Below are 14,157 nucleotides of genomic sequence, written 5' to 3'. Positions count from 1 at the left end.
CACAACTGCAGCTGGAGATGGGTGCTTTGAGGTGACAAGTGTTATACAATGTGACATCTCACACCGAGTTCCCAAAATTCAGAGATTTTTTTTAACTTGGTCTCACTGTACATTTGTAAAATGGTGATAAGTAATAAGTTGGAAAGATACATGACTCACTGTGAAATTCTGGGACTGCAGAATAGTACCATAGTAACGCCATGGTGGAAGTTAACAGGTTTGTCCTCAGAGCTGGGTATGAATAGCATGCAGCAGATTAAGTGTAGAGCTGTATATTGAACAAGTGGAGAAAAAGCACTGAGTATTTGCTGTCATCAACAGCAAGGGGTTTGAATCATCCAGAGAGCAGATACAGACAGCACTGAGTAGGGAACAGTTTGTGTGGAATAAGTTAACTTTTCTTAATGTAATTAAAGATATCATGCCACTCGACACATAATCAAAGGGGAGGTTTAAAGCTGCTTCTTTAACACATCTTCATTTTGATACCCCCTGACTTTTGAGTGCCTTACTTTTCAGCTCCAGCGGTGTTCTTACACCATGCTTTCATGTGCTACATATGAGGGAGGGTCTGGTTTCACAAAGCCCCAAAGTGCAGACTCTTGCATTTTCCAGCTGCTGTGGTGGTGAGAGGAAGTGCAGGACAGCAAACAGTCAAGAAGCTGCTTGTGCTCCTCTCCATTTTTTCTCCAGCATCTCTTTGCCTTTGGCTACTGAAGACATAATATGCTTTTGGGTTAAGCTCATCCTCTTTGTATGTTCTGCCCAGGAAACACTGCTGTTCTGCTTACTGCAATAGACAGAAGCAAACCTGGTGGTGACCTCGAGGCTAGAATATTTGCTATAGCTGGTTTATGACTATAACTTGGAGTATCATTGAGAAATATACTGGGATGAAAACTAGAATTAAACAATATGTTTGATAGCAATGCAGAATGGACCAACAGCCACTGAGCTCAGATCATTTTCACTTCAGTTTTACAGCTTAATGCTTATTGACATGGGTTAATTTGAATAGGAAAAAAAAAATCAAGTACATAATTTCTAGTGTGAAAAATTATAAAATCTTCCTCAAGGCATTCTGATATCTCAGCATACAAGGCTGCTTGGACCACGGCCTATGGTGTGTTTCTTTTAAAGGAAGGTCACTGAGGGTATGCTGTGACCGTAAAACAAAAAACAACCAAAAAAAAAAGTAGGGAAAGTTCATGGTAATGACAGCTGGGGAAAGGAACATTGTTTGGACTACATTGAAATTACATTATGTGCCTTTGTAAGTACAAGATTATGCTAAGAATAGTCCTAGGTTCTGGTGAAAGTATTAGAAATTGAGTAATAGAAGAGACAGGATGCTCTTTTTCTGTTCTGAATCACTACTTTAAAAAGCCTTGCCTTTGCTCCCTGTTGTAGTTCACAGTGTTCCGACAGAGCATCAAAGACCGAACAAAAACAGTTACTTGACTTCTCAAGGGAATATTCCTCCTAGGCTGAGCATGTTCCATGAACTTTTCTGCTTTGTATAATAGAGCTTCTACTGTATATGACTAAGTGGGTTGAGTCATACAGATATTTATTTTTTTATGCAATAGCGTTAATAAACGTGAACGCGCTGCTCTTGGTAAAGCCAAGAAGTGACTACCAACTTTGAAAAAGCAGGCCACTATTGCCAAAATCTTACTATTTAAAAAATTCTATCTCCTTATGCCATCCTAATCTACAGCTAACCTCTTTAGCATGAGAACATCAAGAAGAGGTTGGCAGCCCCTAGCCCGTAAAAAATAAAGCAAAGGGAACAGGTGAAAGCAAAGATACCGTGCTGGGGTCCCACCCGCTGACTGAAGGGATGTGGGTGGCTGTGCAATAGCCGTCACACAGAAGTGGCTTAGCAAGGGCTGGGGAGGGAAGTCAGACTGGGATTGTCAGGGTGAGTGAGTTCCCACACAGCCCTCCTGTGTGCTTCACTGGGGAACTATCTAGCACCTGGACCTGGCCTAAGCCCCACTGTGATCAAAAGAAATCCACGGACAGGCGTGGAAGTTCTACCTTCTGAAGGGGAATTTCTCCAGGTGATTCATAAGATAGATGAACAGGGTTCCTACTATGAGGTTTATGATGGATATTTAGTCTTCTATCATTAATTCTCCTACATTACCAATGAAAAAAGGAATATCACAGTGCAAAAGTGGCAAAGATACAAAATTCTACTGGCAAAAATTACATTAAACACAGAAAGAATACTAAGGCAAAAATAAACTTGTAACTGGCATTTTCTTTCATTAGCAGTTGAATGAAATTAGAGGTAAAAGAGCTGTCCTAAACTGGAACTGCAATAGGAAGGTTGAGAGCTAAAGGGACAAAGATGGTCTTCACAACAGATTAATGAAAAAAGAATTCTCCTCTTCCCCCTCCCTATAATTTCACAAAAATAAAACTGTTTCCATATATAATTTTTTCCACAAAGTCAATGTAATTCCAGAGCCAAAAGCATCACACCTGTTCAGATGTGCTAACTGCACAGGAGAGTCTTTCATCAGATAGCACAGAGTGCTTTCTAATATTAGATCACATTGAAACAAGTCTGCTTTTAAGCATTCAATCAATGGATCATGATACACGGATAAATTAAAAACTGCAAGCTAGATTCCCTGATCTATATATGCTGCTCAGGCAGTTTAAGGCTCTATGATCTTAATTGGGAAGATAAGAATTCCCCAGAGGCTGGCTGACCTGTGATGGATGGCCCAGGAGCCAAATATTGCTGTTGATTCCAATGTAGATCAAATCAGGGAATCAGGAAGCTGTAATCAGATCCCTTGATAAGTTCTCTCATTTTCTTGCATCAAACAATTCTTAATTTAATTGCAGATGGACTAGTTTTACATTTCTTCTTTTTCAGTCCTAATTTTTAGAATTCTGACAATAGCAGACACCTCAAAATGTAAAATAATCTGACAAATACTGCAAGTTAGTAACCCCACCTTTAATTTTTTTAATTTAAAAATCAGATTCTTGTGTCATAGATGTAATGTAAGTCTCCATGCAGTATAAGTCTCACATTTTTGCTACTGTCCTTGAGCTTGACTATATAGGCTATTGTGGAATCAAACTGCACATTCCCCTAGCAGCTCCTGTATGGGCAAATTCACCTGCTAAGCCTGGTGTCTGGCTGAGGCACTTGATAGAAACAGCTTTCACTGTAAACCAGGTATTTTACACATAGTGGGTGGACAGCCAGATGAAAACAGCCATCCTGCAGATCAAGAGCAGCGGTCCATGAGAAGGAATCTGGGCACAGAGGAAGAGAGAAAGGTAACTATTTTTGTCATGAAGGATGGTCACTTTTAGTAAAAGAACACTTAAAGGACAAGCCTTAAAATTCTTTGTGCGGAACTGAAAAAACACTGAGAGTAAAATCTTTTTCTTTGTATTAAGTAGTGTCCAGTCTTAGAGAACAGTGTAAGAAAGGACACAGCTTTTGCCATTCTGATCAGTAAAATGAGCTCCCTCAGTGAAAGGAGCTTTTCCTTCAGTGGAGCAGTGGGAGACGTTCAGTCACACTGTCACTCAATAGCCTAGAGCAGGAACTAGATTCACTCTTTTTTGTTTGGTTTGGGTTGAAGTTTTTTAAGGATTCTCTTGGATTGGTCTGTTTGGGTTTGTAGCCTCTTATAGATGCTGTATTTTTCCATTAGATGATATTCTGAGAAAATAAAGTTTCAAATATTTGCCTTTTTTTAATAACCACGGCAAGATTTCAGAAAGGTCAGTGCATGAAGCCTGCATTTCTTGCTATTAAGCTGGTACTCAGGTACAATTTGAGGCAGTTTTTAAGTCAGGATTGTTACATTAAGAAACAAAAGAAAAAAAATGTCAAATGGATATTCTTTATTACCATGAAAGTTTAGCACAAACAGTTTAATAATTATTTAATAAATTATTTAATAATTATTAAATTAATTATTTAATAATTATTATTCCTTAAAAGGCAGGAAGCATGTGTCATTACACATTGCAAAGAACCCAAGAGGAGGCTGGGCTGGCTCTAGCCTCTATGTTTTGGTGCAGGCAAATGGCTGTACAGGATCCACGTACCTTTCCAGCAAGAACTGCTAAATGGTACCTACTTAAAATGTAAGGCTCTACAGCAAAGCATCCATTACTGCAGCATACAAAAAAATTATTAACCCAAGGCAAAGATTATTATTGGAATAGTTAGACAGATAAGGAGCTAATTGAACAGAAGAGGGAAACAGATTAGTCTGAAAAGGAATTACTAGTGATGTTTTGGAATGGCACCTTATTTAATATTTTCATTAATGACAGTATAAAAATAAGCATGTACTAATAAATTTGAAAGTATATTTGAAACTGGGACAAAGTTGACAGCAGTATCAAGCAAAGGTGTAGAATTTTACATAGGAAGAATTTAGTAATGTGAAGAAAAGTGAAAGAAGTAAGTGTGAAGTCATGTTTTTGAGGAGAAAGTTATTTTGCTGAAAACAAGATGGTCCTCTGGTTAAAAAAAAAAAAACACACAGGAGAAAAAAGTTGGTAAGAGCCTCTACTTCCTAGAGTCATAAGCAATAAGGAAATAATAGTAACAGATCTCCTACCTTGATACTGTTTTAAAAAAATGCTAACAGATATAACAAAGTGAATTTCCATTTCTAAAGTTTCCTCAGTACTAACGTATATCATTTCTGCAGCTTTTCTAGAACCATGATGTGGAACTGGACAGAGATAAATGACCCACTGTTATTAGAGAAGACTAAGGACACATCTATGCTGAGCAACCTAACCCAGTGAAAAAAATGCCAACGATTGCTGAGTAAATTAAAGCTAAAATTACATAGCATTTTGAAGCCAGGGTCATGCTCAGACAAGCAGCAGTACAGCTACACAGAGCCCAGGACTAGAGTCTTATCTGAAGTAGATTAGGCAAGATTTCTGCCCATCTGCAATGGCTTAATGAAACTGAAGAACTGCTGGCTGGCTGCAGAAAGTTTTGCAGCTGTTCCTGAAATCTGCCCTTGGCCAGCTAATTGTCAAGATGTAAGTGCTAAGCCACGTGCTTCTGTCCGAAATGGGCAGCTCCCACTCTAGGTACTCCTGACGCAGACACAGCAGGACACTGTACAACAGGCTTGGTTCACAAGACATCAAAGCAAATCAGCAAATAATACTACAGGGCAGATGGTGTGTCTCTTGATTTCGCATTGCAGTCATTATCATAAGTATTCTTCAATAAGCATTTATCAAGTGGGGTGAAAGATTTTATGAAAATTGGTCTCTCCGATTTCCTTTTGTGAGTCAGAAGACCCCAAAGCACTTGACAGCAGCAGTACACATGAGTTTAAATGCAAGGTGAGTTGCAGCTATCATGGGAGTAAACAGCAGGTGCAAAGTGTGCTGCTTTTTCCTTGGCAGGTCTGAAAGTTTGTGTGCTTGAATCCATACCTGAAGACATTTATTTGCTACGGAAGAAACTTGAGAGCTTCTGGGTTTTCTTTAGCTTATAATTTGAAGCTGTGATAGATGGAAGACTGCTGGACTTTGTTTCCCAGCCAGACAACAAAGCAAATTAATATTGTCATCAAAAAGGGACCAAGACCCTACAAATAAAATTAAAACAGAAGATTACTGCAAATAATTCAAAGCTATGGCTTTCTTCAGTAATAATTATACTGAATATATATGCATGAAGGGGAGAGCTATAGACATGCCGCTTACAGGTACAACTGTGACTCAGAAATTTATTTATGAAGCAGTTGTACATTAAGTGACTGCCAGTGCAAGTTGCTCAAAAGCATATCTTATAATGGTGTTACCTTGTTCATATTTCAAGCAAATTTATTAATCAAAGCCAAGTTCAACTTCTTGAAAAAGTGAAACAGATCTCAAAGGGTCTGTTTTAAAATTTTGGGAAGTTCTCAGATATGCAGTTAGGATACTGCAGCTGGCTGAGTTATTATTCCACTGAATATTCTGTAACAAAACCCGAAGACTAACCCCTCTCCCCAAATAGAACTTTAACAGCACTTTCAATTATTAAAATGAAACAAATCTGTTTTACAGGTTTCCAAAAGATAACTCAGCTTACGAAACACTATTTCATAGAATCATGGAATGGTTTGGGTTGGAAGGGACAGTAAAGATCACCTAGTTCCCACCCCCCTGCCACAGGCAGGGACACCTGCCTCCAGCCCAGGTTGCCCCAAGCCCCGTCCAGCCTGGCCTTGAGCACTGCCAGGGATGGGGCACCCACAGCTGCTCTGGGCAGCCTGGGCCAGTGTCTCACCAACCTCACAGTTAAGAACTTACTCCTAATATCTAATCTAAATCTACCTTCTTTCAGTTTAAAACCATTCCCCTTTGTTCTATCACTACAGGCCCTACTAAATTTCTATTTCTTTATCTTCAAAACAGAATGAAAATGTTAGGATTTAGCATTTTGGCAACCTTAGTTTGCAATGAAAACAGCAAATAAAACCTGGGACTCATGATATTTTTGTGAAATTTGTTACAAAGACCCAAAAAGAAAGCACTGACAGACCTTGGCTCAAGGAACCCTAAGAACATAATTATCTGTGTTGCAGAAAGCCAACATTTTTTCATCTGTCAAAGCAGTTACAGTAAAGCTGGACTAGAAATTGAGCTGAAATCTATATACCAGCTGCACAACTAACTCAAAATGATTTCAACATGCTTGAGAACCATTTGAGTACCAGCCACCAGGAGGACAAAGGTTTATCTTTAAATTTTCTTACCCTTCCTAGCAACATCACCTCTGAGTTCTTCTGAAGAAATCTGCAGATTTCTGATGTTGGTATTACTTTAATTTCTTTCAGGCTCAGGGATATTACATCTGCAACAAGTATTCCATGAAAAGTGAAAACTGAAAAAGCAATGTTATACACGGAGGGAAAACATGGCAGTAAATTTGGATTCTTTTCTAATTAATAACATCAGCAAATACTGAAAGACTGAGAAGCAGGAAAAAGAAACTGTCATTTACATATTCATTAAGTAATTTGTATAATCAGAAGATTTAAAAGGTCATTACTGGAACACCTGCCTGTTAACAGATGTAGAAGAATGAAGGCCAAACAACACAGTTTTTATAAAGATGTCGATAAACAGTTGGCAGACTTACAGAAACCTGCTGTGGCAGCATTAGTCTTTTTGGTCAGGCTGCTGTTGTGGGTAAGGTAAATCTGGAATTCACAAATCCATACACATACTGACTTCCCTGTTGCAAAGCCTGACAGCTGTATTTAAAGAATTTGATTGCTTTTAAATATAAACATTCAAGCTAAATAAGCTTTTATCCAGTGGGGAAGATTTATACACTAAGGTCAAGTATGTTTGCTGTAAAGCAGGATGAAGGTAGTGCATTGCGCTTAACAGAGCAGATAATGGGAAAAAATCTCACAATCTCTTACCACAGAAAGAAAACCAGCACAGTAGATGCCTGTTTAGATAGATAGGGGTACAGCACTGTGCAGAAATCTTCGAGAACAAGGAGTCTGAGCTAATTTCACTCATTTGTTAGTTTCCATTTCAGTGCCACTCGGTAACACTGCGGACCTCAATAAGCCATTTGCACAAGCACATAGTGAGAGTCACGTCACCTCATTGTAGACAACTGTTAGATGTCCAGGTCTAAGCTGGTCACCATATGCTACCTTTAGTCTGTGGCTGAATAATTTTCTGGGGATTCCTGTTAGATCTCCTAAAACAGACAAAAATATGTCATTATGAACGGTACAGGTTTTGGCTGGGATAGTTCATTTTCTCCATGGTAGCTAGCACAGGGCCGTGTTTTGGATTAGTGCTGGAAATAGTGTTGATAGTTTGGGGATGCTTTAGCTATCGCTGAGCAGTGCTTACACAGCGTCACGGCCCCCTCTGCTCCTCACCCCTCCCCACCAGCGAGGAGGCTACGGGGCGGGGGGGGCGGGGCACAAGGAGTTGGGAGGGGGCACAGCCAGGACAGCTGATCCCGACTGACCCAAGGGACATTCCATACCATTATATACCATAGGATGTCACGCTCAGTATATAACCTAGGGGGAAGGGGGGCGGTGGTGGAGTGCTGGTGCCTGGGGATGGGCTGGGCAGTGGTGAGCAATTGTTTGCATTTGCATCAGCTGTTTTCTCTGGAGTTTTATTTTCCTCTCTGAAATTTTTTCCTCTTTTTCCTTATAATTTTTAAATATATTTTTTCATTATTAAACTTTTTATCTCAACCGGCAAATTTACTTTTACCCTTACACTTTTTCCCTGCCCCATGAAGGGGTGGGGTTTGTGAGTTGAGCCTTATGGCCGCTTCTCAGGACGCCACTGAATGGGACACCCCTATCCCTTGGTGTATCAATCAACCACTGCTCCCAGGGTGGCATCATCCCACCACTTATTTCATTACCCATCCCACCACTTATTTCATCCCACCACTCAAACTTTTAATGAAAATATTAAATAGCATTGGCAACAGTATCTGCCCTGAGGAATGCCGCTAGTAACTGGCTTTCAATGCGACTGTGTAGCATCATTATTCTTCAAGCCTAATGGCCCAGTCAGTTTCCCACCCACCTTCTAAGCCCACCTCTCTCCAGCTGGGGTATAAGGACACTGTATAAGCCTGTCTCTTTGCCAAGGACAAGAAAGGTGACATTCTCTGCTCTCTCTTCTTCCACAAAAGGGAGGGAAATCAGGTTGGTTAGGTAGTTTGCCCTGGGTAAAGTCGTGATAGCTATTCTCAATCTCCATGTTGTTCTTCATGTGTCTCACAATAAAATAAATTTCCATAACCTTTAGGAATATGCTTTGCAGTCTTTTTAGGGACTGAGGTCACATGCCACCTCAAAGTGTATCAGATACAACTACTATTTTATAAAAACGAAGATACTGATTTTACATACCCCCTGCCCCTAAGGTGTTTTTATACAGAATAACCCCTTCACGTCCATTTGAAAAAATCTTTACTATTACATTATTTCTATACACACTTTTATACATTTTATCTGTTTTAAATATATACAAATAAAAGAAAATAGATTATATTTTAAACTTATAGCTAAAGTTTTTCTTTTAAAACCGGTATGTCTTCCTTTAATTTTCATGACAAAAGCTTCCACATGGTCAAGGTTTCAAAAATTCATCCAAAATTTTCAAAGATGATTCATACAGGATTCTGAAATGGCATAAAACAATGCATAACAGGATTAGATATGCTAAATCAATCATTGACTATTTGATTCTCAGAGTACAGCTACCACGTGATTTCTTTGATCCGTTATTCCATATTAGTTTAAATATTAAATATGCCTTTACAAATTAGTTTTGAAATAGCCGTTTTTTTCTTTCAACTTCTCCATTTTTCTGCTAATCATCTCTAGCTAGAGCATAATCTACAACAAGCCAGTTTAAATTACTATGTCAATTCAAGCACATTTTCTAATATTTCATCGCCTATTTAAAGAAGCCACTTTTCTTCACAGCATTTTTACTCTTTTTTTCAAAAAAATAGTCAAATCCTTTACCAAGAATTGATACAAAGGTCAGTTTTCATTCTTTCACTTTCTTCAGTCTTCATAATTTGTCTCCTTACCTGTGGCAATTTTTTAACAAGCCCGAGCTTTCTAACTTATCCTTATTAAGCAGCTGCCTCCTTCAGCTGCAGGTATGCCCATCTCAGTCCCTTTGTGACTCTCTTTTGTCTCACATTACTTCCTAAACAATCTCCAGGGTCAGCCCTGAAATTTCCATTTGGCAGGCCCTTTTCATTCTCTTGCACTCCCTGACACAGTCACTCACCCAGCCTTCCTAGTTGCATTCTCATGCAACAACTTCTAACACTGCTCTAAAATATCCTCAGAAGACAAAAATGGGCACTTTGGTCTTCTGTCAAAACATTATTTCACTGTTAACCACTATAAACTTTATCCTTCATGTAACTTCGGTAAAAGATTCTGTCACCTGTATTTCTCAAGCATTTTTTCCTCCATATTTTTATTATTATAGTCCTAGACTGATGGCCCCAAGGAAGCAGGGTTAGACAGCCATTAACGATGCTAAGTTTGGGCATTCATCATGTGTCACCCAGACCTGAAATACAAGAGGCAACGCTGCATTTTCACAGCAGTGCATCGGACATTAGGGCTCCCTGAATTCAGACTGCCATGGCTGCGTCACATGCTCCTCTTTATAGAGCTACATCCTTTAAGCCATGATGGAACCCAAAATAAGCTAGTATTATAATATACTATAAAATTAGTCTAATTAGGTAAGCACTGTGGTTTTAGACACAATGCTACTTTGTATAAATTTTATTTTGTTACAATTTATGGCTAATAGACCAATAGATCTGCAATGTGGGACCAGGTACCTGCCACACACAACAAACCGTCATTCAGAACAACTGCATGCCTCCCCAAATAGGCAAATTTAAGTCAGTTTTACCAGGTACCTTTTTAGTGAATTTCTAGACAGGTGGCAGACAAGTCATACACAAAGTTAGATCACAAAACAATTCAAGAATCATTATTTACAGAGGCAATGAGAGTGTAATAAAGAGTTTGGGAAGCTAGATGATAATATCTTCCCGCACAGCTATCAGCTAAATCTGAATTCTAATACTCATGAATCAGAATACTAATCGAAGTAAATACAAAATATTAAGTAAAAGGTATTATTCTATAGCACATTTGGTTTTATAGAGCACGCAACATTTTTCTCTAGCCTCCAAATCACTACATTGACAGCTTTATTCGCATTTTTTGTCTAGACATAAATATTTGCATTTTATAAACTAAACTAATGTGTGTGCCATTATGCTTGAGGAAATTCTCTCTACATACAACATGTTGTCCAGAATTTTTAAGTGCACTGAACAGCATTTTAAAAATAATAGACCCACAGGGCCATCTTAAAGTGCTAACTCAGCTGAAGAGGGAAGACTAAATTACGATGAAAAGTTTTGCTTCTGAATTAGTGCAATAGTTCCTTGTTTAAGGGCAGCACTTTAATTACTACACCAGACAGCATTTTTATTTTTTCTTTCTTTGTTAATATGTAATAGTTTACTTCTAAGTCTAAATTTAAGATGCTGGCACAGAATGCCAAGTCTCTTGGGAAATTAAAGAATGCAACTATTTCCTGGTATACCTGGGTATTAAATAAAATAATCCATCACGGAGTTATTATAAGATAATGCATTCAGAAGCAAAAAGTAATAATAGTATTAAGTACGAGTTAAAAAACCAGTAATCTATTTTAGCAAGCATCAGTGCAGCACTGTGTTATAAGGTTGTGCTCAGAGTAACGATCAAAGATCTAGCTTGCAGCATAGCATAACTAAAATTTCAGTGTTTGGCAAGTAGAATAGGATGACAAAATAGTCCACAAACAGCAGGGTACATTTTAGACTGTACATAATCACATATTGGTTATATATTCGCACACTTGTACCAGAGCAAACAGCCTGTCAGAAGACACTAGAGGCTCAGCCTGGTCCAACACTATGTCTATCTGAGAAAATGCAAACACGCTTTAAATTAGTCAAGCAAAACTTAATCACTGAAGAACTTCCTCCTAACATTTTTTTCAGCATGAATTCTTTTACCCTTCTAGGAAGAAAAAAATCCCCAACATACCTGTACAAATACAAATCCTCCCAAATTCTGCAAAGCTGTGAGAGAGCTTCTAAATTTTGTTATCATATTACAATTCTGATTATTGTTTGAAAAAAACCAACTTTCTATCACCATGCTCATATTCCTGATCTTTTAACTTTATCTGCAACTACCTCTTGGTTTTGTATTACGCAAAGGTGGCCATTCATGTATCATGAAATTAAAACACTGTGTAGGTTCTTATGCTCTTCACTGCCCCAACTTCTAGGCTGCTTTGTCCCTGTTCACTGGGCAGAGATGATCATATGGATTCATAGAGCAATTACCTGTGTTCTTTACTGAAATTTATAGTCAGTAGTGCACTCAGGTGGCAACAATTATTCAATTTAATGTACCCATTTATTTAATCATGTTAAGATTTGCTTTAATTTCTCAGCCTTTCTACTGTCTTGATTAAAAGAAATACAAACCAAACCATGAGACTCTACTGCTCACCCTTCTTTTCCAGATCATTATTATTATTTTTTAAAATGTTTTAGTAGAACACCTAGCAACCCAACATTAAATGATTTCATGGCAAATAAAAAAAAAAATATTTGTTTGATTTTGTTTTTAAGCTAGGTCCCAAGTAAAAGAAATTTATTCACAGCCAAGCAACTAATTAAAAGTCTATCTAGGAAGCAGAGTCCTAGTTTAGTTTTAGAAGTCCAATTATGTAGTGATTTTTAAAAATAAGATTTTTTTTTGGTTCTTTATCAATTTTATGTTACATGACCACAGTGTCCTCTGTGGAAACCACTCAGTCTTGACAGCAAAATTTCTGTGTTGTATTTACTTGTGCCAGACAGGAAATGGAAATGAAGGGCACACTAGTTTTGACTACCCACCTCCCCCCCCCCTTTTTTTTTTTTGTTTATTTTTTAAATATAATTTTTCATGGTACACAACTGAAGTGGTACGTATATATCATAACACTTTCTGGTCTAGATCTTAAGATTATATATCTCTTTAAAGAGAGTTACACAATACTGTTTTGGCTTTGATATAATAGCAGATTTAAATGAATGAATACATATTTCGTTATCAGCAATACAGCTACTCTATTGTATTGCTCTGGATATCAGGCTTTTTTTTTTTTTCCTCCTGGAACAGAACTGAATTGTGCAATATACAGCATCAAGTCATAACACATTCAAATTAAATGCAGAAAACCAAACTATATATGTAAAGATTGCAATCACAGCAAATGTACAGGCAGGAAATTTAATACTGTGTTGGGCTCAATACCTCACAATTTTGTTCACCCACTATTTCAAACCTTGCAATCATTCAGAACACTAACCATATTACGTAAATACAAAACGCAGCCAATTATTGCAGAGAGGGTATAGAAGAGGTTAGTGTTCATTTCCAACAGCACATTTACCTTCCAGTGCTGCTAGATTCTTCTGTGGCAGCATCCTTGCACGTTATCAGTTTCCTTTGAATGGCAGGTGCAATATCCTTTAGAAGTGAAGTTTTGTGCTTACCTATTTGAAATAAGATTATGCAGAAAAGTTGGACAAAAAATAATGATTTATCAAAAAAAACCTTCCTGCCTATTTCCATAAGTATTTTTTTAATGTAAAAGATAGTTTAATGAAATATTAGATATTATATTACCTTTTATTCCAGAAAAACAGAATACAGAGATGAACCGTACAAATTAGCAGACAGTTGTATTTTTGAACTCACTATACAAAGATTGAATGTCCAAGCTTAACATAATTTGAGTGATATAAGCTTATATCCTGTAGGAAAATGGTAACTTAACAGTGCTTGTTCAATTGCACAAGAACTCCGCTTTCAAAACAGCATATGAAAAAAGAAAAAAAAAAGTTTGACTGACCTTTAATTATGATCATAATGCAGACAACAGCTGTTATACTAAAAATCCCCTCAATCTCTTCAGAGAGAATGCATTCCATTAATTCATTTAAAAATGACCTAAGGAAAAAATAAAGCAAGAATACATTATGAACCATGTTTTTTTCAAAATAGGACTGAACAGAACAAGTTTGTGATTATGCTACCCTGCCACCATAGCTTCAGAGATACCATGCATGACAAAGCAATGGTTATTGGGTAATTGAAGACTACATGCTGCTTCTGGAACTGAGAATATCCGAGTTAGCAGAATGGTAAATTGCTTGGGAAGAAAATAAAGTTTGTACACAGAGTAAGTAGCTGTTAAGAGAAATGAATAGCTTGTGGACTATTTTGGGAAAGTCAATCCATGAAAAAAATACAGGTTCTACTGGAATTCAAGTCACATAATTTGTACTGAAATTTCTAATTTAAATTTCTACTGAAGTTTAAAAAGAAATATGTTATACAACACCAACAGTTTGTTAGTAACTACTCATGCTCTTACAACTATTGCTACTTGTAGCCTGATCAGAAACTGGAGTTTAATTAACATTTTGGTCTAAAATGAGAATCTCAATAATTAAAAGAGATTGCTTTCCAACCACAAAACAGTGAA

At 37.5% G+C, this 14,157-nt stretch overlaps 1 protein-coding gene across 4 annotated transcripts in view; it reads right to left on the bottom strand.

Moving 5' to 3' along the window:
- Nucleotides 1–8,964: 8,964 nt before the first annotated feature.
- The window catches only part of NCAPG2 (non-SMC condensin II complex subunit G2), a 48,975-nt gene continuing 43,782 nt past the window's right edge, over nucleotides 8,965–14,157 (bottom strand). For 3 of the 4 annotated variants that reach the window (XM_040591660.1, XM_040591662.1, XM_040591663.1), the window contains 3 exons: nucleotides 13,522–13,619; nucleotides 13,060–13,162; nucleotides 8,965–9,193 (listed from right to left, as the gene is read on the bottom strand). In XM_040591660.1, coding sequence (XP_040447594.1) covers nucleotides 9,142–9,193; nucleotides 13,060–13,162; nucleotides 13,522–13,619 — 253 coding nt within the window. In that variant the 3' untranslated portion in view covers nucleotides 8,965–9,141. Of the gene's footprint in view, nucleotides 9,194–13,059; nucleotides 13,163–13,521; nucleotides 13,620–14,157 lie in introns of those variants that run through there. The other variant, XR_005827504.1, reaches the window with a different exon arrangement.

This window comes from Falco naumanni, chromosome 4 (assembly GCF_017639655.2).
Source record: "Falco naumanni isolate bFalNau1 chromosome 4, bFalNau1.pat, whole genome shotgun sequence".
In the NCBI taxonomy this organism is placed as follows: domain Eukaryota; kingdom Metazoa; phylum Chordata; class Aves; order Falconiformes; family Falconidae; genus Falco; species Falco naumanni.
The sequence above is the reverse complement of the archived record's forward strand: the minus strand, read 5'-3'. Positions and strand labels throughout refer to the sequence as shown.